Genomic DNA, 26609 nt, shown 5'->3' with positions numbered 1-26609 from the left:
GAAAGCATGTTATTGTCATATAATCATCATGATTCATCTACAGCAATAATTTCATCATTTCATAATTTCCGAAATTTCATTCAGTATTTCCAGTATGTTGAGGAGTTGTTTAATAACTACTAAAATGTGAATTGGAAAGAGAGAGAATGCAAAACCAAGGGATTTTCTTTTGCGCCACATAGGGGCTGAGTTACTTATGGCAAGTCCTTAAATCTCTGGATCTAACACTCTAAATGTTGTAAATGGAGATAATAACTATTATCTCACTTACTACTTCATCTGTGGATATTAAAATAAATAATGATCTTAAAACTAGTACTACACTATGGTTATGTCAGCTATAATTATTTCATACATACTGATTTATGTTCTATCCTATTTCCAAAGAATTCCTCAGGGGACTTTTATCCAAAAGTTTACATGATGAAAAAAATCAAATCACAAATGGAAGAAAATAATAAAATACAAAGAAAAAAAGACTACAAGCAAGTCAATCACTTGGATTAAAAAGTGTCAAGATTGAGTTTAAGTTTGGTTGCTGCAAGCCACAGCAGTTTTCAGGACTACAAAATAAAAGGACACATACAATTATTTAGGCAAAAAACGGAGTATTTTTTGCACTAATTCTAAAACACATTTTTAAAATAACATTATAAATCTGGGTATCAGACCATTCTAGTTGCTAGAAATGAAACACAATGCTTTGCTTAACAAAAAGGGGCATTTGTTGTAATATAAAGGAACATCCCACAGATTAAATGATGCACATCCTCAAAAAGGAAGTGGAGCCAGGGACTCTGTGACCATGAGGACCTCCTGGCCCTCATTTTCCAGCTCTTCGGCTTCATCGTTGACTCTATCGATCATCTTCTTCTGTCGCCTTATTGTCACAGACAAAACCAAACAAATATACAAACACAAAGTGCTGAGATTTAAATATTAAATTCTTGTCACCCCAAATGGCCTTCTTTCTTTAGAGTTGCTGTTTCTGAAAGAAGATTTTGATAGAAGCAGACTGATTCAATCAACTGAGACTTATGCATAGAGCTCAATTTTACAAAAACTGCAAGTCTTCTAGGTGATATCCTGAAAATGAATTTGAACACTTTACAGTAAATATAGTAGTTTATATCACACCAGCTTTTCTATAGCGGTGTTAGTGAAAATCAGAGGGCAAAATATTGAAATAGCAAACATTTAAGGCAATTTAACGAGGGATGTATATATATGTTTCAATATGCAGCCATCTGGTTGACTATTAATGTAAGATTAATGTGGGTGAATCCCATGTCTCTTTATACAGACTCTTTACTATCAATTTTATCTATAGCAAAACTACTGAACTGTTTCAGAACCACTGAAACAAACTTATGTGAAAAATAATGGGCCACAAACAGCTTTGTGACACAAAAGAAGCTAGCTCTTCTCCTCCAGAGGGATATGTACACCCCTACTCGCTTGTATGTTATTTCAGGGCATTTATAGATATGCAGAAGTCAATTGATAAGACATTATTGACTCCCAATAACCTAGTCCTAAGTCAGAGGTACTGCACTGAAAAACATACCTGGAATGGAATGCAATTAAAATATATTGATGATAGAATTGGATCCATCCTCTTAGAAACTCATAAGCAGATCTTGACAATTGATTTTAAAATTGGGGAGCATAACCAGTATTATCACATGGACAAAGACATTTCCAAAGATGTTTATCATATGGGTTTAGGTAAATTTACAGAAAGTTTTACCTAAAGGTGACCTATATCTTTAAATTTTTGAAAGGTGATTCCAGAAACTACACAGGTGTCAGCTGTTGTTTTAAGACATTGCATTGGAGTATAAATGATTTCATAAAAAAAAATAAAATAATGTCAAACTATGGCTCCATAGACCATAGTATTCAAAGGAGATGGATTTTCAAAGTTATCATCAGAGAAAGTTAGTTATATATAAATAATTTACCCAAAATAAGTAAAGATGTTGTTATAATACACAATTATTTGATACCCACCAATTCATTTTCATAGAATCTCTCCCCAATAAAAAACTGTTAATTTCAGCCTTAGGGTTTTTATTAAAACGATCTGTCTTCAAGGTGTTAATTTTGAGAAGAAACTAACAAAAGTGGTCCCTGAGAGTCTGTTATGTTAAACAAATCATGACTACAGAATAATAGGTTTGTCCACTGAAAAGCGTCACTGTGTTATTCCAGGCATCCCATAGTGATTACAAATGATGTCTAAATTGCAATTTTATGAAAGAATATTTCCCTAGTCATTTGTTGCAAGGCAAGGATTACATCTTTATTCCTTAGGCTGTAGATCAATGGGTTCAGCATTGGGCTTAAGAAAGTGTAAAAGACTGCAATTATTTTGGACTCCTCTACAGACTTCTCTGATGGAGGCCTTAAGTACATGCAAAAGAGGGTTCCGTAAAATAGAGTGACTACCGTCAGGTGGGACCCGCAAGTGGAAAAGGCTTTGTGCCTGCCTTCAGCAGAACGCATCGTCAGGATAGCCACAAAAATGAAAAGATAGGACAGAAGAATGATGAAGAGAGAGCTTGAGAGAGTAAATCCAGCAACAACAAACATCGCCATCTTTTTGACATAGGTGTCAGAGCAGGCCAACATTATAAGGGGAGGGTCAGCGCAGTAGAAATGATTGATTTCGAGGGAGCCACAGAAGGATAAGTGAAATGTCAGCAGTGCCTGTGAGAGCCCATTAAGGAAGCCACATATATAAGTGACTGTGACCAGAGAGCTACACACGTTCTTGGACATCCTGGAACTGTAATGTAGGGGGCTGCAAATGGCTACGTAGCGGTCCAGTGCCATTGCAGCGAGGATGTAAAACTAAGTGATCACTAGTGCAATGAAGAGAAGGCACTGTGTGAAGCATCCAGCGTAGGAGATGGTCTTCTGGTCTGAGAGGAAATTGTACAGCATATTTGGGGTAATATTGGAGGAATAGCAAATGTCTACAAAGGAGAGGTGGCCAAGGAAGAAATACATGGGAGTTTGGAGGTGGGAATTGGTCTGGATCAGCAGGATCATGCACAGATTCCCTGACAGCGTGATTAGGTAGACAACCAGAAATACCCCAAAGAGGATCCTCTCTAGCACAGGGTCGTCTGTGAGTCCCAAGAGAATAAATTCTGTCATTATAGTGTGGTTTGGGGAGAACATCTTCTTATCCCTTTAAAATTGAAAGTGACAAAGACTGTATGTGAGGATTTCTGTCTGAATCAGATTCTGAATTTATTCCATCCATGGATCATTCACTCATTCATTTATTCATCTATGGTACAATTACTCTTCTCTTTTCAATAAACACATCAGAATGTCCCTCTAATATTTTCACCCTATATTTATGTTCTCTCTTTGTTTCTAGCACACACACACATGCACACACACGTGCTCTATCTCTCTCTCTTTCACACACACACACGTGTGTGTATATAAATATGTATAGACACATATTTATATACACACACTCATATGGATACACATCCATATATGCATACATTTGTATCTGTCTTCTTGGGGAATTCCACTTTGGTAATTTTTTCTAACTTTGTGAGGAAACAAAAAACCCCAACTGAATGAAAATCAGCTGTGAAAAGCAACAGGTTATTTGCATCATTTAAATGGACAAATGAAGTAATTTCAATCTCTGGGGTCCTCCCCATTTCTGATATCCTATTGTTTCAGATACAAATTGAAATAAAATGTATTACTACATGTTCATTTAAAATTCTTAGTTGTCTGGATAAATATTATTCAGAGAAAGAACATTAAATTAGTGAAATTTATCTCTTGATATACAGGTAAAAAGGTACAGAATTAAAAATTGTATTATCCCTTTATAATTTTATCCACCCATATATTCATGTGTACTGCGGAGTGTGATAGTTTTTCCATTTCAATTTCTGGACTTACATCAGTAAACAAATTTCCCATTCTCATGAAGCATACATTATATTAGAGGAAACATAGTAAACACATAGAAAAAATACATAATATAATAAGTTAATATAATAAGTTAATATAATAAGATAAAAAGCAGGTTCTATAAAAAAATAAAGGTGTATGCTTCTAGATCAACATTCAGAGATGACTTTTTCTGAAAAGATAGAATTTGAACAGTAGATAAACAATTCCATTATTTGGGAAAGAGTGTGGATGTTTTTGGTTCCCACTTTTGTGCAACTAGCCCACTCATGAAAATGTTTGTTTAGGCTACCACAGATAATGTTTAAAAGGGGATTAAGCTTCCAGTCCCAGCCACTTTCTCTCAGTCCTTTGTGAAAATAAGATATGACTGTAAAACTTACCCCTCAAAAATTACACCCTAAAGCCATTACTTATTTAATTCTCACATACACATCAGAAAGCATTACATACAACAATTGATTTTTATAAAGTCAATGAAATATTAACATACAGATAGACTTTTTCATACACAAAAAATGCATTTTTAATAAACAAATGTAGAACATGACCTACCTCTAAATGTTGACTCACTATATTGTATAAAAGCAAGGTGAGAAGATTTATAATATATTTCTTAGTTATATTCCCTAGAGTACTTAAATTCTAAAGAACTAATTAAAATATTCTTTGTTTCTCAAGGGCATAATCTTAATTTGATGCTTGGAGGAGCCAGATTCTCCTTTGTAGATGAAATCCCTGTGTAACATGTGTGTACACTGTTTGGTATACTTGTTCATGAAATCTTAGCATAAATAGAGAAATTAGACATTACTTTCAATAATACAGAAGGAGAAAAACATGAGTAGCCAAGTTTTGTATTTTTTTGGGGGAGGGGACAGAGTCTTGCTTTGTTGCCCAGGCTAGAGTGAGTGCCATGGCGTCAGCCTAACTCACAGCAATCTCAAACTCTTGGGCTCAAGCGATTCTCCTGCCTCAGCCTCCGAGTAGCTGGGACTATAGGCATGAACCACCATGCACGGCTAATTTTTTCTCTATATATTAGTTAGCCAATTAATTTATTTCTATTTACAGTAGAGACAGGGTCTCGCTCAGGCTGGTTTCGAACTCCTGACCTCGAGCAATCCATCTGCCTCGGCCTTCCAGAGTGCTAGGATTACAGGTGTGAGCCACTGTGCCCGGCCGAAGTTTTGTATTTTTAACATAGTAAAGACAAGGGAATCCCCATCAAAGTCTTCAGTTTTTATCTTTAAAGACTAGGATAAGGGTATTAAGAGTGCAGGGTAAGAAGGTGTCATAGGTAAGAGATCTGAGGAGAGGAAAGCTTTGAAGGACTGTGGTGGAGAGCAGAAAAGTGATATAATCAGAGGAAGGAAGCAGAGGACCAGCCAGGGCTGAGGGTCCTTTGGAAAATGGACATTATGGATTTATGCTGGAATCTTTCTGCCCGACAGAGTTAATGTCATTAACACGCCAAGAATCAAAGACAGGTCTGACAACCAGGATCATTTATAAAATTACTGGTTTAGGAGGAAGGCTAAAAATAGAATAAAGAATATTTTAATGTTGTTTGACACTGTATTTGTTAGAGGAAAAAGGAAATTAGAGATGCTTTCATTAGTCTTTATGTTTCAGTGCACAGATAGTTCCAGACCAATACAATCAAATGAATCAAAGTGTACACTGACCAGGACAGGAGAGTCATTCCTAGTTTTCTTAGTATCCCTAATAATGGTTTATGGTGTAAGAAATCAGTCAATATGAAATGGCGGCATATCAAAATCAAAATGTAGATTTGGTATATCACATGAATTTGAGAAGATTTGAGCATTGCCATATTTTTTTCTGAAATTGAAGTCTAAAGTTTTCTCTATGTAAATTTTATGATTTATTCTGATTCCTTCCACTAATAAAAATTTTAAAATATAATAGTATTGCTTAAATATTTCTATGAAATGAAAAATATTACAAGATTATAATACAGGCGCCTCACATTTCCTGACCCTTGTTTTGTATAAAGGTTGTTGAAGATTCATCTCTTCTTTAGCAGAATGGTAGCTTTCAGTTTGAAGAAACTATGCCCTAAAGTCTGTGTGTATGTATGTATTTATGTATTTTCTTATATATGTTAACATAAACCAACATTGTAATAAAACATAAGATTTACAAAGTGACTTTTCTAATAGTAAAGAAAACTGGCTCAATAATAGCTGAATAGATAAATGAAGAGTAATGAATTGGCTATTATAGATAAGGAAAAACTAGCTTAATTATAAGTAGGGGATCACACAGTCAGATGCCCATACATTAAAAAGGCAATGTTAATTAATTTGTATAGCAACAAATAAGGTTGGAGAATACAGAATATAGCTACATGTATGAAACTACCTTAAAGAAGAGTTTTACACATGCTGAGACAATGAAAAGGTAAACTACAGAATAAGAAGGCCATAGGCCATTCACATGAAATAATTCTGACGAATGACTTGTATTTAGAAAATATAAATATTCTTCACAATTCACTGATCAAAATATAAACAATTCAATTAAAAGAAAGTCTAAGTTGTGAACAGACACTTCACCAAAGAAGGCATATGAATAGCAAATAACTACACAGAAAGAATTTTTACGTCTAAAATTGTCAAGAAAACACAAATTTTGACTGTAATGGAATATTACATAACGAAGAGTCCTTTTCAGACCAAACTAAGCAAAAAAACAGAAAACCCTCTAAAGGAAATGTGACATTTCCATCAAAAACCTTATGAAAGAAGATTTTATTGGATCCATAAAATCATTCTAAAGATGCATTTTAAAGTAATAATGTGAGCCATATTCAAATGATCCTAATTGTTATATAATTTGTATAAAAGAAAAAAGAAAAAAAAACACTCACCTATTATGGTTGACAAGTTTCTGGAAAATAGTTTGGACGTTATTAAGCACTATAAAAATAAAAAGCATTGTCATTTCCATAGCAATTGATAAGTCTGTCTTTTATAAATTTGCACTAGTAGGAGTACTATGGATGGGCTCATCTGTTCTTTATTGATTTTATAGAGTAATGACAGTGCCTTCTAGTCTTGTGTTTGAGTTTATGCTGTTGTTGTCAATTCACTGAGATGGCACTGTAAACTTTAATAAGTTGACACATACTTCCAAATCACATGCACGAATAATGAAGGACAAAAAATACTTAGTAACAGAAATTTATTTGTTAATTTAAAATGCTTGTGGACCTGAGCATTTTATCTAGCCTGACCTGACCAAACTATCTAGCTTATTTAACAGTTTCTTTCGGATAACTTCCCTTATTGCTCTTTTAACATCTTTGTTTCTCAGACTGTAGATCAACGGGTTTAACATAGGACTCACAAAGACATAGAAAACAGCTACGATTTTCCCCTGTTCTACAGAGGTCTCAGATGGGGCCCTCAAATGCATGCAGAATAGCGTCCCGTAAAAGATGGTGACAGCCGTCAGATGGGAGCCGCAGGTGGAGAAGGCCTTGTGCCTGCCCTCAGCGGAGCGGATGCGCAGGATGGCTGTGAAGATGAACATGTAGGAGATGAGGATGATGGTGAGAGAGCAGGTGAGGTTGGAACCAGCCACCACGAACATGGCAGTTTCTTTGACGTAGGTGTCCGAGCAGGCGAGGACCATGAGAGGGGGGTCTGCACAGTAAAAATGGTTGATCTCGTTGGGCCCGCAGAAGGACAGACGAAGCATCAGGATGGTTTGTGCCAGACCGTTTGCGAAGCCGTAAACGTAAGGAGCTGCAACGAGACAGAGGCAGACACATCTGGACATTTTGCTCCCATATAACAAAGGCTTGCAGATGGCCACATAGCGGTCATAAGCCATCACTGCAAGCATATAATAGTCTGTGATCACCAGGGCAATGAAAAAGTGGAATTGTATAGCACAGCCAATGAAAGAAATGGTTTTTCGCTTGGATAAGAAATTAACCAGCATCTGAGGAGTGACGTTGGTGGCGTAACAGAGATCTACAAAGGAGAGGTGACTGAGGAAGAAGTACATCGGAGTGTGAAGTTTTGAGTCACTTCTGATTAACAGAATCATGCTCACATTGCCGATGACCGTGATAAGGTAGATGACTAAGAATACCACAAAAAGGACAGGTTGCAGCTCAGATCTATTTGTCAGTCCCAGGAGAATAAACTCAGTCACTGTTGTATAGTTTTTCTTTAACATTGTGTTTGTTTGGCTTCTAATGAGGGCTAAAGAAAAGGAAAAAAAAATGCGTATGGCTTTTGTCATATATCCATTACCTCCACGCTGTCATATGATATTTCTTCCTCTCCTTCCAAACTTGTAAATATACATGTCATAAAGAAACAGTCTTGTAAGCATGCAATTGATATTTTAAACATCTAAGTTAATATAGAGCTCCTCATATATGAAGGCAAACATATTTTAAACGATTTTCTGCCAGTCTTTTCATATTTGAAAAGGCTTATCTTTTATCTTTTTTCAAGTCTTTTTTCTATGTGTTCACTTACACTTTCCTTGTACATGTGACTGTAAACATTGCTTTCCTTTAAAATTATAATCCTTTGTTTTACAATACACCTTTGGGTGTGGCATATAAAGTATCAACCTTTGAAACTCATCTATAGTTTTAAAAGCTGAGAGAACACAGGGAAGTGGAACTGACATATGATGAATATCTATATCTATATTTATATATAGATATATATTACAAGGATCTCTTTACCTGCCCCTCTGAACAAGATCATTTTCAAGCTGTTCCCTCATCTTATTCTGAATGCCCATGTTCCCCACTTTAGTCTACCTCAGGTGGCCCTCATATAACCACATGTACTCACCATCACCAAATCATTCTTAACTTTTAAAACCTAGATCAAAATCTTCTTTTTTTTGTATATTTTTGCCCAACTAAGGCAAAAGTTGGCTCTTATGGAACAGCAGTAAATCTTAAATATTTTTATGCATAAAAGACACACACACACACATATATCCACACATATACATATGTGTGTATATATATCCACACATACACAAAGTACATCAATAATATGCATATGTATGCAGGTATACGATTATGCTTGTATTGATGGTATGTTTATGGGGGGACAATTAAGGAAAAAAATAGTGCATCAAAAGGCTCCAGAGGAAGAGAAGAATTATGAAAAGTTGGTTGAGAAACATATCCTCAAATAAAAATGATTTTGTTTTAACTCTATCTCATTATAACATCTCCCAACATTTATGCGGGATAAATGTGACCATGAAGACCATTATGGAAAGACTGACATTCTCCTCTGATGACACATATCAGAATTCGACAGCTGACAATATAACGATGTCAGTAGATTTTTAATAACTACCACACCAACACTGGAAACAGGTCACTGTTCAAGGCACTTTGTAAATTCAGCACTCAAAAATCTTCTACATTCTGTTATCCCATTCTGTGTGTAGGGATTTTGAATTCAGTGGCCAAGCAAGTAATCCTAAATCAATGGAATCATAATTATTTTGTGCTTATCTTTTTTTTAAGCTCATAGGGTCCAACTGAATTTTAATAATAATTTTAATAATAATTGCCAAATATGAAAATATTCTTTTGGCGCTAAAATAGTATTTTAATTAGCCTTTATTTATTGAAATATTAATCAATATTCAAAATAATTAATTTCGCCATCTTTTTACTGTGGGGAACTGCAAGCAATGAGCAGTCCAGACAATTTAACTGGACTATTACTTTATGTAATAGCCTTACCTCTAAGAAAAAGAACACAACGTCCTTATGGTTTGAGCAAGGACATCTCAGAGGGAAACTTTCGCAAGTGGACATAAGAGGTTTGGGGATAGCTGAGACTTTGCCCTCTTGACATTGGCCTTCCCCTGAGACATCCTCACATAAACGCTTGCTGTGTTTATGTGAGAGTCCAGAAGGCTGGTCTTTGGCTTTAACAAGGGTGGTGCTTCCTTGGCGTGTGCTCATGGTTTGATTTGAAGTGAAAAAATAAATTTTCCTTCATAAAACGTATTTTTCATTAACTTTAAATAATTAATATAGATGATAAATCTAAAAACAGCCCGTTCTTCATGAAGGGGGCACAGAACATTACATGATTCAGTATTTATGATGATAAAGAGTAGCATTGACTCAAAAAGAGTCAGAAAGATTACTTAATACTACACCTTTTTTTTTTTTTCTTCATGAGGTGAGAGAGTAAGCGTGGTTGATTATTGAGTGTCAGCAGAGTATAACAGTCGCTGAGAGTTTGCGGTCATATTTCCTGGATGGAAATCCAGGTTCCTCTAGTTCCCAGCTGTGTGGCCTACGGCAAGTGACTGACTTCTCTGTGCTTCCCTTTTCTCATTCACAAAATTTAATTAATAACACCAATCCTCTCCACATGAGTGAGTTAATTCAGAGGACAGTTTTTAAAAATGTGTCTGGCATGTATTAATAGTAAACATACAATAAGCTGTGACTACTAGTATTATTTGATGAATGATCCAGGTCTGGTCTACAACAAGACTCAACATCAAAGTGTGAGCTCCTTTAGGGACAAGGATGTTACCTAATCTGGTTGTAGACTCAACGGTGCCTAGATTAGTGCTTTCCCAATTATAGGCAGTCAATAAGTACTGATGAAGCTAATGTTCTCTTTGGTCTAGTTCACATTCCATTAAGTAAACACTCTGTATACACCATTCTGTAAGTACCTATACTCTGAGAATAGTAGCATTTTCATAGAGACGTTGGCTAATTAATTAGAATATATTTTGCCTCAATTTATTTTTATTGAATAAAATAATTATTTCTAGATTCCAAAATATTAAAAAGTCTAATCCTACCTGAGAAAGATGAGTGATTTCATGATGACAGCACGAAGATGAAGAACCCGAAGAGTTTATAACAAAACTGTCACCTAAGGACTAAATCCCTATGGTTCAATTATTTCTAGGAAAAATTCATTCGAATTATGAAGAGCCATTATTTTGTTTTTATTCATCTGAAAATCCTAAGCTCACTGAGGACATCAGTTTTGCCCACTACCCAAGGTCATGAGGGAGTCAAATCTCCCCAGAATAATGAAGCAATGGGATTCATTATTTATTTTACTTTATTTTTGAATTAATTAATATATTTTGTCTTGGGCGGTTATTAAGTTTCTTTGTGTACAGCATGTAAGATAGAATAGTCAACAATATAGGGAGAAAGTTTTAGAGTGTGGAAAACCATTGCATGATCAATTAACTTTTGCTGAGTTTGGACTAGTTATTTACTGACTTTGAGCCTCGTACCCTCATCTTTCTAATAGGGATGATAATACATATCTATGAAACATTGTGGGTTATAGATAATATTGGTGTGCTGGTGATTCTCTGTTTACTACTCTACTTCCATTCAGATCTATTGTCTTGTCTTCTCACCTTACATTGCCCACCTGGAGTTTAACCCCTATTGCAAGAATAGAGCTTTTTGGTGTCTGGTTTCCAGCTGACTTTGAATGAAAGGAACCAGCATGAAGTCTAAAGTGGGAAGGAGGGAGAAGTAACTCAATTTCTTTCTCATTCCCTTCCTGCTTCAATATAAACAGGAATATATGCTAGATATGTGCGGAAATATGTGCTAGAGTGCCCGCATCCCTCAAAGGAGAACTCCTGCTGGGGTCTGTGTTGGAGAAGAAAGTGACAAGGGATTTTTTTTTTTTTCCTGGCTCCAGTTCTCTGATGACAGTAGCCACTGCCCATGGAAATTGTTTTCTGCAGTTAGCCTCCAGGTGTGTCAACTTCCTTGGCTGATTTCTTTAACCATGCCAATATGCTCCATCTTTTCATTGAATTTCCCGTCAGCTAAACTATCTGAGTAGAATTTAGTTTTATGCTGCATCTCTGACCCAGATAGTACTTATTCAACAAGGGTTGCGGTGGAGGCAGTAGCAGTCATAATAATTATTATAATAAATATTATTTTTGTTAAAGTCTTGGGATATTTTGGGTTCTCCATTGTTGGTGCTTAAAGAGGTCATTGAATCCCTCTCTTTCTGGATCCTAATTCAATTAAGGACTACATGTAGGTATCAGATATTAAAATTATTAGCATTATTGCAGGCAAATTTGGATTTGAGAATGTGGCTATGACATGCTTTTCTGCTCCTTCCATCTAAATTGAAATCCCTCAGAGAGCAGGAGAGTAACCCTCCCTACTCCTCTCCTTTCCAGATCCAGGACAGCCTCAGCATCCATATTTATCATGAAGAGGAGAAGAGGATGCTTCAGATTAACAGCCAGGCAGCTTCAATATCACCAATTTCCATTCACCCTGAGGTAGGGGCATGGCAGGTGTAGGGAGATCACCACAAAGTGCCCTTTAAAATATTCTGTCCTGTCATTCGATCCTCTGCCTCAATCCTTTTTATCATGCTTGCCACACCCTTGCAAGTATGTATATATTCCAGACATCTCTGAGTCACCCTTCATTTTCTCCTCCCATTCCCAATGCCTCCCATGGCCAAATATTAACATCATCTCCATGACTTTTTAAATATCTCAAAAATCAAATTTTCCTACAATCAATTGCAAGGAACATCAAAGAAGCTTGCAATGATACTTTGAAGGAGACCTGGTTTTTAAAATCTTACAAAATTTTATTAATTTATTCCATGAATATAAATTACAACTTCGAGAATATGCTGTGAATGAGAAGTGCATGCAAGGAAAGGAAGTCATAGCTCTGACTTTATTTTATCTCATCAACCACTATCAACTTTTTACCTGACTCTATCATTTTTGCCTGGAAATTATAATAGTTTTGAGTTCTCCATGTGAGTCTTCACAGTATAAAATATTTACATATGTATCTTTGTCATGTATATTTTATATTCATAAAGTTTGCAACTGTCTCATTAACAAATTATTAATAACCATATTATAGTTACTCACTAACCAGCTTAATAAACCTATATGGTTTGGGGTGTTAACAGCGCCAGCCCAGAAATATCTAAAATAATAATATTTGTATTTGAAACCAAACTCTTGCTGTATCCTTGAAAACAATCATTTAATTCCTATGAGTTATAGACTTTTTATCTGTAAGAAATAAACAATAATATCTGTATCATAAGGACAATGCAAGTGTTCAATAAACTGTGTTTTTCTTTGGAAATGAATATAAGTAACCATTTTAAAATGCTTAGTATACAAGTGGCTGTTTTCTGGTAAGTACTCAAGAGATGACAGTAGTCATCATAGTAAGAGTTACGAATGAATGTGCCCTACCACCAGATAATATAAAGAAAATTCGAAAATGCAGCCTTTAAATTCTCTGTAATTGCTTTTAACTTCCACAGAAGCTCCATCCTGATGAGCAGAGAGAGGGTAAAACACAATTTCAAAATATGTTTTTTTATAGTGTATGTGCCATAAATCCAATTGATTCCATTTGTCCAACCGGAATTTAGGAAAATCTGGAGATACAGGGAAAATGGGAAATTATAGCTAAATGTACCTTTATTTACAAAATATTCATTACAAATTTTTTCCTTTGTGTGGAGATTATGGGGACACCCTGTATAACAGACACAATGTATCACCTTAAGGGAGAAAACACTTTCTTCGTCAAACACTAAAACATAGTTCCTCCTAGGCAACACATTTAATGAAAATTTGATAGTTTGGCTATCAAATATAGGGCTATCAAATATCAAATTTAGGACTAGGTGTTACAAATGTAACAGACACTACTACAGTAGAGCTTTCACCCATTTCAATTAATCAACTAGACAGCAACACATTTCCAGAATGAGAAAATAAAGAATATATGCAGGGCTTTTATTTAAACTGTAGTAACATTTTTGCCCACCTTGACACGTACGTGTTTTGTTTATTCTTTGCATGTTTATGGAAACTGGTATGTAAATAGTTTTCCTGTTTCTCTTTAGAAAAAAATTATAGTGACCAAATACCTTTAATTATTGCATTACCTGGGTTCTTATATCAAGACATAATTACTCAATGGGTTTCCAGTGATTCAAATAACTTCTTTTGAATTTCCTCTTTAGGGAAATGCTCTGTCATTCAGATTTTAATCCTGTTTTCCCTTCTTTTACTTACGAGGCCCAAATCAGTGGGGAAGGGAGGCCTAGATTTATATCTGGTGCTGCTCTCTGGTGTTCTTGGCTTCTAGTCAGCTTGGTTAGCATATGCTCTGCTGTCACTTGCCATGACAAGTGCATCTCAGGGTCATTTATATCCCTTGGCTGGGCATAGCCTGTTAATCTTTCCACTCACCCAGTTTCATCTTGGTTTTCATGGGAACAACAAATCTCCCCCTTAGGTCTACCTTTATATCTACTCCAGGAAGTCTGCTGTGTAGGACTCAGATTCACTAATACAACACATCCAGGTCATGACATCTTAGATCTTAGTGATCAAATCTTAGCTATTTTCGTACTCCCCTATTAGGGACATGCTGGGAATTTGGAAATTTGAATACTGTTCATGCCATGTGGAAACTGAAGAATGTGGAAATAATAGCTCAAATCCAGGTGTGAACTGCCTAAATAAGCTGAGCCCAAAGCTTGCTTTGGCTCCCCAATAAGTTGATTTAGGGCCAAAGCCTATGGCAGGAAAATTAGAACATCCTGTCTCAAAGAGATCTCCTAAGGTCTTAAATTGTCTTGTGCTTTACATCTCCCCTCATTAGTACGCCTGTCCTGAATGGTCATGCTTTAGGCCTTTTACTTTCTTTCCTTCATAATCTATATATATTTTATGTGAAGTATTAATGGTGAATGGAGTCCAGGAGAGTAAGGTTGTCTTAGTTATGAGCAAGATATAATATATCATTTTGTTATCATTCAAATAGTATTATTATGAATCTGGCCCATAGGTACTAGGACTTTACTCTGATTTCAAATATCAGTATAGATAAGATCAAAAAGGAAATGTTGAGCTTTGTTAAAAATGGCAGACTAGGAATGACCTCCTTGCTCTCTGTTCTTGGAGTGGGAGGTGAAGAAGGTGGCCTAAATCACTCGAGAGGGTAGTTCTCCCACAGGATCAGCTTCACGGAATTGCAGGAAAGCTTCGAGGGGCAGTAGTGCTGGGAAAAGGAATAAAGTGACTCAGTGGATTTACTGTGAAGTTCCGAGAATCCGAGTGGTATTGCAAAGATTGGGTGTAAGCTGGCCGTGCTCAACGGCCAGCCAAACAGCTGTATGATCCTCCCCACAGGGGGACAACTTCCCCTTCACTGACCTCCATGCCCATGCAAGCAGGAAAGTGCCTGAAGACAGCGTGAAGGTGTAACATGGACAGGCAGGCAGGTTGGAGAGGAGTCAGGAGCAGAAAGTAATTTGAAATCTCCAGGGCACGGTGTAAGGTTGCCTTTGCTGGGAGATCTATAAACACCAGCGGCTTATGCCTCAATTGTGAAGGGACAGAAAAGTGAGATAGATTGCTCATTTGACTGAGTTGCCCGGTGGACTCGGGCAGCAGCCCAAGCCCTGTAAGGGAGGGAGTGGAAGAGGGGAGTGAGAGGCATCCTCCAGGACCCTCCCAGGGTCTCCAGTGGCCCAAGCCCCGCCACCACCGAGGATGCACAGATAGTTTTCACTCCTCAGAACCCCTCAGAGGAACTTGTCTGCGGCCCCCAGCTGCTTGAGCTCTGCCTGGGAAGGGGCATAAGAAGTGGCTAGCGCCATCCTCCGTGGATCCTCCCCAGGGGTCTGCAGTGACTAAAGCTCCACTGGTGACAAATGGAAAAGGGACAGTCTTCACCCCTCAGTGGAGATTCTCAGTGATCCCTGGCAGCTCAAGCACAGCTGATTTTAGCTCATAATTCATTCCCTTCATCTCCGATCTTCAATAAAGTATCCAGATGAGAAAGAACCAGCAAAAATTTACAGGAAACATGAAGGACCAGAGAGAAATGTCACTTCCAAAGCAAAATACTCATTCTCCATCATCTGACACTAACTTACATGATATGAGTAAACTGACAGAGGAAGATTTTCGAATATAGATTGCTACAAAACTGAAAGGAATTGAAGAGAAAATAGAATCACAGCATAGAGAAACCACAAGAACAATACAAGAAATGAACGAAAGATTCTCCAAAGAAATTAAGACTATCAAGAAAAACCATACAGAAATTCTGGCAATGAAGGAAACAATCAAGAATCTCCATAATTCAGTGGAAAGCCTAAAGAACAGGATGGACCATGCAGAAGAAAGAATCTCAGAACTTGAAGATTATGCCTATGCTCTACACAAATCAGAAGAAGAAAGGGAACACAGAAACAAGAAAGAAGACCAAAGTTTACCGGAAGTGTGGGATTATGTTAAAAAAACAAATATCAGATTGATTGGGATTCCGGAAGGGGAAGAGGAACATTCTCAAGGGCTGCAAAAATTATTTCACAGAATACTGGAGGAAAATATGCCAGGCCTGGCCAGAAATCTTGATATCCAAATACAAGAAGCACACAGAACTCCTAGGAGACTCAATGTGAAAAGGCAATCACTTCACCACGTGGTTTTTAGGCTGACCAAAGTAAATGTGAAAGAAACAATTCTCCGTGCAGCGAGACGAAAGCAGCAAATGACCTATAAAGGTAAGCCTATCACACTAACAGCTGACTTCTCATCTGAAACCTTACAAGCCAGGAGGGATTGGGTGCCTAACCTTAACCTTCTAAAACAGAACAAAGCCCAACCTAGAATTCTTTATCCGGTAAAATTAAGTTTCATCTATGAGGGAGAAATAAAGTCCTTCTCAGACAAGCAATCACTGAAGGAATTTGGAAAGACCAGACCATCCCTACAGGAAGTTCTTAGACCTGCATTTCTAACCGAACAGGGCAGTAGACACTCCTCAAAGTGAAATCATCAAAGAATTAAAGTTTAGATCTCGAACTAAATGATGGCCCAAGGAGTAAGACAAAGCAACAAGATTTCACCCAACAATATGAATGGTAATTTTCCTCCAATTTCAATCCTCTCAATAAATGTAAACGGCTTAAACTGTCCTCTGAAGAGACATAGACTGGCAGAGTGGATAAAAATTCACAAGTCTAGCATCTGCTGTCTACAGGAAACACATCCAACTCACAAAGATGCCCGCCAGCTGAAGGTCAAGGGTTGGAAAAATTATCATCCAGTCAAACAGAAGTCAAAAGAAAGCTGGAGTAGCTATACTATTTGCAGATAATATAAGCTTTAAAATAGCAAAAGTAAAAAAGGATAAAGATGGCCATTATATAATGGTGAGAGGGAAGATCCAACAAGAAGATTTAACAATTCTTAATATCTACACACCCAATACAGGAGCACCCAATTACTTAAAGAAAACCTTGTCGAATATAAACACCTTGTTACATAACACTACCGTAGTAGCAGGTGACTTCAACACCACATTGAATGATCTGGATAGATCCTCCAAACAGAAAATAAGCAAAGAAATAATGGACCTAAATAAAGTCCTGATCAAAAAGGTCTGACAGATCTCTATAGAGCATTCCATCCAAACAAACTTGAATTTACATTCTTTTCAGCAGCCAATGGATCCTAATCTAAAATTGATCATATCCTAGGCCGCAAATCAGATCTCAAAAAATTTAAGAAAATAGAAATTATACCTTGTATCTTCTCTGACCATAACGGTATAAAATTACAGTTCAATTCCTATAGAAACACTCAATCCCTCACAAAATCATAGAAACTAAACAATCTATTATTGAAAAATTATTGGGAAAAGAAAAAAAATTCAGAGGGAAATTGAGAATTTCTTCAAACAAAATGATAACAGTGATACCTCTTACCAAAACCTGTGGGATACAGCAAAAGCTTACCTGAGAGGAACACTAATAGCAATTAACACTCACATCCAAAAAACAGAAAGCTGTCAACCTAATGAATAAGCTCTAGGAATAGGAAAAAGAAGAGCAAACAATTTCCAATCCTAATACAAGAAAAGAAATAACAAAGATCAAAGCAGAACTGAATGAAATGGAGAACAAAAGAACTATACTAAAAATCAGCAAAACCAGAAGCTGGTTTTCTGAAAAGATAAACAAAATCGATGGCCCTCTTGCTAGATTGACAAGGACCCAAAGGGAAAGGACTGTAATAAACTCAATAAGAAATGAAAATGGAGATATCACAACAGATATCAAAGAAATACAAAACATTATATTTGACTATTATAAAAAACTATATGCCCCAAAACTACAGAACGAAGATGAAATGGACAAATTCTTGGATTCATACAACCTCTCTAAGATCACACAGGAGGCAACAGAATTCCTAAAAAGACCAATCTCAAGCTTAGAAATTGAAGCAGTAATTAAAAACCTGCCCAAAGGGAAAACTTCTGGGCCAGATGGTTACACTTAAGAGTTCTACCAAACATACAAAGATGAACTCATACCTATACTACAGAAACTATTCCACACCATCGAGAAGGATAGTATCCTTCCTAACTCATTCTATGAAGCCAATATCACCTTGATACCAAAGCCAGGAAAGGACACAACAAAAAAAGAAAATTACAGACCAATATCCCTCATGAATACAGATGCAAAAATCCTAAATAAAATTTTAGTGAATAGAATTCAGCAGCACATCAAAAAAATAATTCACCATGACCAGGTGGTCTTTATTCCAGAGATGCAAGGATGGTTCAACATATGCAAGTCTATATATGCAATTCACTTCATAAATAAAATCAAGAACAAAGACCATATGATTTTGTCAATAGATGTAGAAAAAGCATTTGACAAAGTCCAACACACCTTTATGATAAAAACTCTTAACAAAATAGGCATAGATGGCCCATACTTTAAACTTATTAAATCCATCCATGACAAACCCACTGCTACTATCATTCTAAATGGAGAAAAATTGAAATCTTTCCCCCTTCAATCCGGAACTAGACAAGGGTGCCCGCTATCTCCTCTCCTATTCAACATAGTACTTGAAGTCCTAACGATATCAATCAGGCAGGAGAGGGGTATTAAGGGCATTCAAGTGGGGGCAGATGAAATCAAACTCTCGCTCTTAGCCGATGATATGATAATATACCTAGAAAACCCCATGGACTCTTCCAAGAGACTCCTAGACTTGATAACCGAATTTGGTAAAGTTTCAGGTTATAAAATCAATATACACAAGTCAGAAGCATTCATATATGCCAAGAACCATCAAACAGAAACTCAAATCAAAAATGAAATACCCTTTACTATAGCCCCAAAGAAAATTAAATATCTAGGAGTATACCTAAGGAAAGATACAAAAGATTTATACAAGGAGAACTATGAAACACTAAAAAAAGAAATTGCAGAAGATTTAAACAGATTGAAAAATCTACCTTGTTCATGGATTGGTAGAATCAATATAGTTAAAATGTCAATATTACCTAAAGTGATCTACAGAATCAATGCAAGCCCCATCAAAATACCATCAGCATTCTTTACAGATCTAGAAAAAATAATTCTTCACTTCGTATGGAACCAGAAAAAACCTTGTATAGCCAAAGCAATCTTAAATAAAAAGAACAAACTGGGAGGCATCAGTCTTCCTGACTTCAAGCTGTACTATAAAGCAATAATAGTTAAATCAGCCTGGTATTGGCACAAGAACAGAAGCATAGATATCTGGAATAGATCTGAGATACCAGAGATGAAACCATCAGTATATGGTAATCTAATCTTTGATAAAGCTGACAAAAATATACATTGGGGAAAAGAATCTCTCTTCAATAAATGGTGCTGGGAAAACTGGCTAGCTACATGCAGAAGAGCAAATCAGGATTCCTACCTCTCACCTCTCACAAAAATTCAATCGAGATGGATAACAGACTTAAACTTAAGGCATGAAACCTTAAGAATCCTGGAAGAAGATGTTGGGAAAACCCTATCAGACATTGGCCTAGGCAAAGAATTTTTGAGGAAGACCCCCAAGGCAATCACTGCAGCATCAAAAATAAACAAATGGGATCTGATCAAATTAAAAAGTTTCTGCACAGCCAAGGAAACCAGTAGAGCAAATAGACAACCTACAGAGTGGGAGAAAATATTTGCTCTCTACACCTCTGATAAAGGTCTAATAACAAGAATCTATCTAGAACTTAAAAGAATTAACAAGAAAAAAGCAAACAATCCCATCAAGAAATGGGCGACAGAAATGAAAAGAAACTTCTCCAAAGAAGACAGAATAATGGCATGCAAACACATAAAGAAATGTTCAACTTCTCTAATTATTAGAAAAATGCAAATCAAAACCACAATGAGATACCACCTCACCCCAGTAAGAATGGCCTATACCAAGAAATCCCAAAACAACAAATGCTGGCGAGGATGCAGAGAGACAGGAACACTCCTACACTGCTGGTGGGACTGCAAATTAGTGCAACCTTTGTGGAAAAGAATTTGTAGATACCTCAAACAGCCAGAAATAGAAATACCATTTGACCCTGCAATAGCATTGTTGGGCATCTACCCAAAAGAGCATAAGACATTCTATTATAAAGACATCTGCACCCGAATGTTTATAGCAGCACAATTCACTATTGCACGGTCATGGTAACAACTCAAGAGCCCATCAATTCATGAGTGGATAATTAAAATGTGGTATATCCTCACAATGGAATATTACTCAATTCTAGGAAATGACAGTGAGCTAGCACCGTTTATGCTATCCTGGATTAAGCTTAAGCCCGTTATCCAAAGTGAGGCAACACACGACATGGAAAATGGGCTCTACATCTACTCGCCATCAAATTGGTACTGACTGATTAAAACTATGGGTTTCAAATGGTGGCAATGCTCACCAGAGATTAGGGGGGTGGACACCCAATGATAGGGAGGTAGCGAGTATTTTGGAGGGGAAGGGCATAACTCTAACCCTTCTTAGGGAGAGGCAAAGATATACAATGTAACCAAAATGTCAAAAAAAAAAATCAAAACAAAACTTTTTATCGGGTGGTGGGCCGGTGGTAGGGGGGAGGAGAGGGGTGTATGCTTCCATAACATGTGTGATGCACACCACTGGGGGATTGGACATATTGGGAGGAGGAAGGGGGGCAGGGGCAATATTTGTAACCCTAACAATATTTGTACCTCCATAATATGATGAAATAAATAATAAATAAATAAATAAATGGAAATGTTATATTAGCTAATATATCTCTGGAATCAGAAATTAAACATATGTGTATATAAGTGGTCTTTGCTAATTCATCTGCTTGAGCTAATTTTAAACTAATCATCACTATTTAGTTATTTATTCAATAACTCTTCAATAAACATTAGCCGTGCACACAAAACTTTGTGCAGATCTCCACAGGGGATACCAGGATAAGCTTGACAATAATTCTATCCTCAGAGCATCTAAAGTCCAGTAGAAGAAATAGAAAAGTTATAAAAGGAGGCAAATATTACCAAAGAGCCAGAAACAACCATTATGGGCATTCAGAAGCATAAAAGACTATTCTATCAGAGGATATAATGAGCAGAGTCACAGCACAGGTCTTTTGATTGGAATGGAACAGAATCATTTTTATCTGCCTTTTTGGGTAAAAATGAAATACTTTTTTATCTTCCTGTAATGAATTCCAATATCAAAATTTGTACCAGGTATTTTTGGATTTACTGAAAAACACTACCTACATCTAATGATAAACTCCATTAAGATGTGACTTCTGTAAACACCTCCAGAGGGAACCCTAATGACATCCCTGTGTGATTTCTTGATTAATGCTTCAGGGATGAATCTCCAAAGGTTAGTCATTCAGGTATAAAACCACCTTCTTTGGGGACTCTCTAGGAGGATAAGAAATTACTATACCTCCACAGGTAAGTCTGGCTGTTTTGAAAATCAAGCACTCATAAGAAATTTGGTTTGATTTTTTTTTTTATTCTTTTCATCACAAAATGGAATTGGTCATGGCCATAAGAATTGCCACACTAGCACAAAACCAAAGACACAGAACCTCTCCAACAAAGACAGCAGGTGACTAGTGGTGCATTAGGATGTCAGATAGGTTCTGTAACTATCTCTGACCTCAGTTACAGATGCATTATTCATGATACAGCTACAGTTTAGGGTAGGCTTACAAGTTGAGCTTTAGTCAGTTCTTGGAATTCAAAAAGGCATACTTCTCTCTTAACTTGTGTGACTTCTTCAAGCCTAGATCCTTAGAATTTGGCACAAGAAAATATAGCCTCACTCCCTTATGCCTTTAACGTTAATGCCTTTCACGATTTCATACAATTATTACTAACAGAAAAGTGTTAAGAGATTTGAATAAAAATGGGTATAAGGGTAAGAGTGAGAAGAAAAAAATAGAAAATAGTTGTGAATACCTCTCCTTCCTGATGTCTAGGGACTTCCCTTAGGTTTTTCCAGTTGGGGTTTGCACTGAAATGTGATGCCATTGCTGTACCAGGATCATCAAAACAGGTTTGCATTGCTTTGTTCCCAGGAACTACACCTTTCTCTACTGTGTACCTTCCAACATTGCTATGGATTTTGTTGAGCTTTCAGCTGAAGCATGTCACGTGGCCAAAGTTTTCAGAAGAGGTTCTATATGGCTGTCAAGTTGTGTTTAGTGAGGTTTTCCCCCCTCTGAATTGTACGTGGAACTTTGATTGCTCCCCACCTTAAGCATAATTGGGGTAATCCTATTGTTTAAACTGGAACAATTTTGTACATGCCATTATTATTCTCCGTATTCCTCCCATTTTCTGACTCACCTTTCCCTTGAATTGAGAGAAAACCATTGAGTAAAAAGGGAGATCTCTTACTCGAGGAGGGAAGAGGGGCATGGGCAATACACGTAACCTTAAAATTTGTACCCCTATAATATGCTGAAATAAAAAAAAAATTAAAAAAATAAAATAACACTCTGAAGCATCCAGTGCAAAAGCAAAAAAAAAAAAAAGAAAAGAAAGAAAAAGAAAAGCAAAAAGAAAGGGGAGGAAGAGATCTCGAGATGGGTCCATCTGGTGGAGGCTCCTGGTGTTGCAGGTTGTGTTATGTGACATGTGACTGAAAATCCGTAGACGCCTTTCATCACAAACCATCTGCCCTGGCATTTCTACGAGCGTGAACATGTCAGCAGGACTGATAACAGAGAGTCCTTCTCTCCTACTCCCCACATTTTATAACTTGAAAGATAGCTATATTAGCGTCTATTTCACAACTGGTGATCTATGGGATATACATTTTTCAACCCATCCTATAAGTCAAACCCTGGGCTGTGTGTAATAAACAATAAGATATAAGCCTTGATAAGAAAGTTTTCTTTCTTTTCTTCCTGTTTCTTGAGTGCAAGAAGATTTGAGATGGGATCATGGAGGCTCTCAGAAAGATTTTCTCTTGTCAAACTTTCTAGATCCAACAGAATACTATGGGGGCTAATGTCAAAGGCTGGGGCTTTACCTTCTCCCAGACTGATGGAGAAAAGATTTATGTGCATTGATGAAAACAATTTTTTATACTTGGGGTCGGGGAGGGAAGACTTTGTGGTAATATCTCAGAATCTTCGTGTAAGGAGAGAGGGTAAAACTATGTGCGAAAAACCTCATGTAGTTTCAACAGGTCATTTCAACTGTCTAGGTCAAGGCTTTCAACACTGACTGTGCATTGCAATCATGTGGAATCTTGTTAAAGATATACCAAGGTGTGTGCTCCACCTGGGTCGGGCTAGGACTCAGGTATCGGTGATTTCAAAAACTCGACACTTGATTTCAATGAGAAGCCAAGGATGATAACCGCTGGTCTAAATATTAGGTTCATAAATATGTGATATATTAAAGAAAGAAATACAGTTATTTTTTGAAAGATGTGAATTTTCTATGTTATTCTGGCCTTGCAAAATTTGCTGTAGTGACTTAAGGATAGCTGATTTTTACAGTCCTAGGTCCACTTCCCCCTCATTTCCAACAGAACAACCTGCAAGGTTTAACCATCAGCATGCTAGGTTTTGGGTCAGGCACCATTACCACTAGCTTTGTTACTAAAACAAACACTTAATTGATTTCACTAGCTCTAATTATGCTCCTTTATATAATTCTTCACATATCTAGAGTTTTTTTTTTTATGTTAACTCAGTCTCCAGTGATAACATCAGTGAGGTAAGAGATCCATATACCATGGTAAGTCAGCTAATATAAGGTGGCAAATTTATCTCAGTGATACACTCATTTATTCAACTAATGGTTACTGTGTAGCTACTATAATTCAGGAATTTCTCCAAGTTCTAGGGATATGGCAAAAATAATGGCCCTGCCCTCATATGGCTAACATTCTAATAGAGGGGACACCAATAAGCACATAAATAATTTCAGAAATGACAAATTATATGAGGAAAAATAAATCATGATTAATGATTCCAGAGCAATTTGGAATACAGCTTACCTAGAAAAGTGAGCAGGCAATGGCTTTCAGAGAGTAAGAGAGAAATGTAAAGGAAGTGATGAAATGAATCGCTAAACATCTGGAGAAAGAATATTCTAGGAAAAGGTAACAATGTGTGCAAAGACCCTGAGTGGGGATGTGCTCAGCATGCTCAAGGAACAGCTAGAAGGTCAATGTCACAGGAGAAGAAGGACTGAAGAGAAAGGGATAGGAAAAGAGTTTGGGGGATGGGGAGACGACATATAGGTGTTTGTATATCCTGCTAAGAAGTTTAGATTTTAGCCCAAGTGTGATGGGAAATCTTGCATTATATTATCAAGTCAGTGACATGCTGTGGATTTAAGTTTACAAAATATCACTGGCTTGCATTGCAGAATAGAGAATTATAACTGAATGAAAACTACTACAGTAGCTCAGACAAGAGAGAATTTTATCTTAGACCTGACTGGTAGAAGAGAAAATGCTGACAAGCCCTTTTGCAATTAAGTATGAAACATTTTGAAGGTAGAACTGACAAGACTTTTGGTGGTTCAAATATAAGGTGTTAAGTCAAGGGTGTTAGTTAAGTTAAAATATAAATATGAAATATATTGGGATATAATGAGATTTATGAGATAAAAGTGCGTATTAGGTGAAAAAACAATCCAAAAGATAAATTGTTAATTTGGAAAAGGGTGGAATTAGGGTGGAAAGAACCCCAAGGGACCATTAGATGCTTATTGCTGTTGGAAAGTAAGAAATGAGGAAGAAACTGAGCTTGAGTGTATATACAATGGACCCTCAAGAAATACACGGTCTCCCAATTTACAGAAGGTTCACGTTTTCAGGCAATGATGGAACCAGTCGAGAGAGAGTCACTCATTTGCCCCATTCCCAGATCAAGTATTTGTGTCATAATCAGACTACGGCTAGAGCCATGTTTGAGGATCAAGGGTCTTGATTTTGTAGTCTAATTAGGGACATCAATGAGCTGAGTCAAATCTCATGTGTGTTAGCAGAGCAGAGGTGGGATTTGCAAAACAGCCCGTGTCATATAGTGCATAGACTGCAAAATCTTTTGTATTGTTTACTTTAACCAGTTCCACAAACCACTGGAGGGCATCTGCTGAAATCTTCCATCTTGGAGAGAGACAGCCTTTGTAATCATATTTTCAAAACCAATTTGTTTGACTTTGCCTATTCTTGGATTGCATATAATTTACTTTTCTTTTTCTTTCTGACATATTCTTCTTTTCTAACTAGAGAACATGAAGACCAAGTTAGATCCCAAACACAATGGCACTGAGGCAACCGAGTTTATTCTTCTGGGCCTGACCAGCCGGCCTGAGCTGCAGCCCATCCTTTTTGTGGTGTTCCTCCTGATTTACCTCATCACCCTGACAGGGAACTTTGGGATGATTTCTCTAATCAGATTGACTCCTCGACTGCAAACCCCCATGTATTTTTTCCTCACTCATTTAGCATGTGTGGATATTTTTTACTCCACTAATGTCTCTCCTCAGATGCTTGTTCATTTCTTATCTGAGAAGAAGACCATCTCCTATACCGGGTGCCTGGCCCAGTGTTTTGTTTTTGTGACTCTGCTCCTTACGGAGTATTACATGCTTGGAGCCATGGCCTATGACCGCTACATGGCAATCTGCAACCCCCTACATTACAGCAGCAAAATGTCCAGGCCGGTTTGCAACTGCCTGGTGACTTTCCCCTACCTCTGGGGTTCCATGGTGGGCACAATGCAGGTAATATTGACTTCTCGCTTGTCCTTTTGTGGCCCCAACACCATCAACCATTTCTACTGTGCTGACCCACCCCTCTTAATGTTGACCTGTTCTGACACTTACATAAAGCAAACCGCCCTGTTTGTGTCTGCAGGGATTAACCTCACAGGTTCCCTGCTCATCATCCTCATCTCCTACATTTTCATTTTCATCACCATTATGAGGATCCGTTCCAGTGAAGGGCAGCGCAAAGCATTCTCCACCTGTGGCTCCCACCTGACAGCTGTCACTATGTTCTATGGGTCCCTGTTCTGCATGTATCTGAGACCAGCAAATGAGCAATCTGTAGAGCAAGGAAAAATTGTGGCAGTGTTTTGTATTTTTGTGAGTCCCATGCTGAATCCATTTATATATAGCCTGAGAAACAAGGATGTGAAACAGGCTTTGAAAAGAGTGTTTATGAGAAATCTTGGTAAAATGGAGAAAAGTTCAATATCTACAGTCTCCCAATAA

General features: G+C 37.1%; 3 protein-coding genes across 3 annotated transcripts; 1 reads left to right on the top strand and 2 right to left on the bottom strand.

The window, feature by feature from the left end:
* Nucleotides 1-2241: 2241 nt before the first annotated feature.
* Nucleotides 2242-3189, bottom strand: LOC105861307 (olfactory receptor 5M1-like). The gene is given in 1 exon segment (XM_012746697.3): nucleotides 2242-3189. A coding segment is annotated over 1 exon segment (948 nt).
* Nucleotides 3190-7206: 4017 nt separating this feature from the next.
* On the bottom strand, nucleotides 7207-8169 carry LOC105861254 (olfactory receptor 5M5-like). The gene has a single exon (XM_012746645.2). The coding sequence runs from the start codon at nucleotides 8167-8169 to the stop codon at nucleotides 7207-7209; it is 963 nt and encodes a 320-aa protein (XP_012602099.1).
* Nucleotides 8170-25625: 17456 nt separating this feature from the next.
* On the top strand, nucleotides 25626-26609 carry LOC105861253 (olfactory receptor 5M5-like). The gene has a single exon (XM_012746644.1). It carries the CDS (start codon nucleotides 25626-25628, stop codon nucleotides 26607-26609), a length of 984 nt encoding a protein of 327 aa, XP_012602098.1.

This window comes from Microcebus murinus, chromosome 4 (genome assembly GCF_040939455.1).
Source record: "Microcebus murinus isolate Inina chromosome 4, M.murinus_Inina_mat1.0, whole genome shotgun sequence".
Classification (NCBI taxonomy): Eukaryota; Metazoa; Chordata; class Mammalia; order Primates; family Cheirogaleidae; genus Microcebus; species Microcebus murinus.
This window is presented reverse-complemented; position numbering and strand designations above follow the sequence as displayed.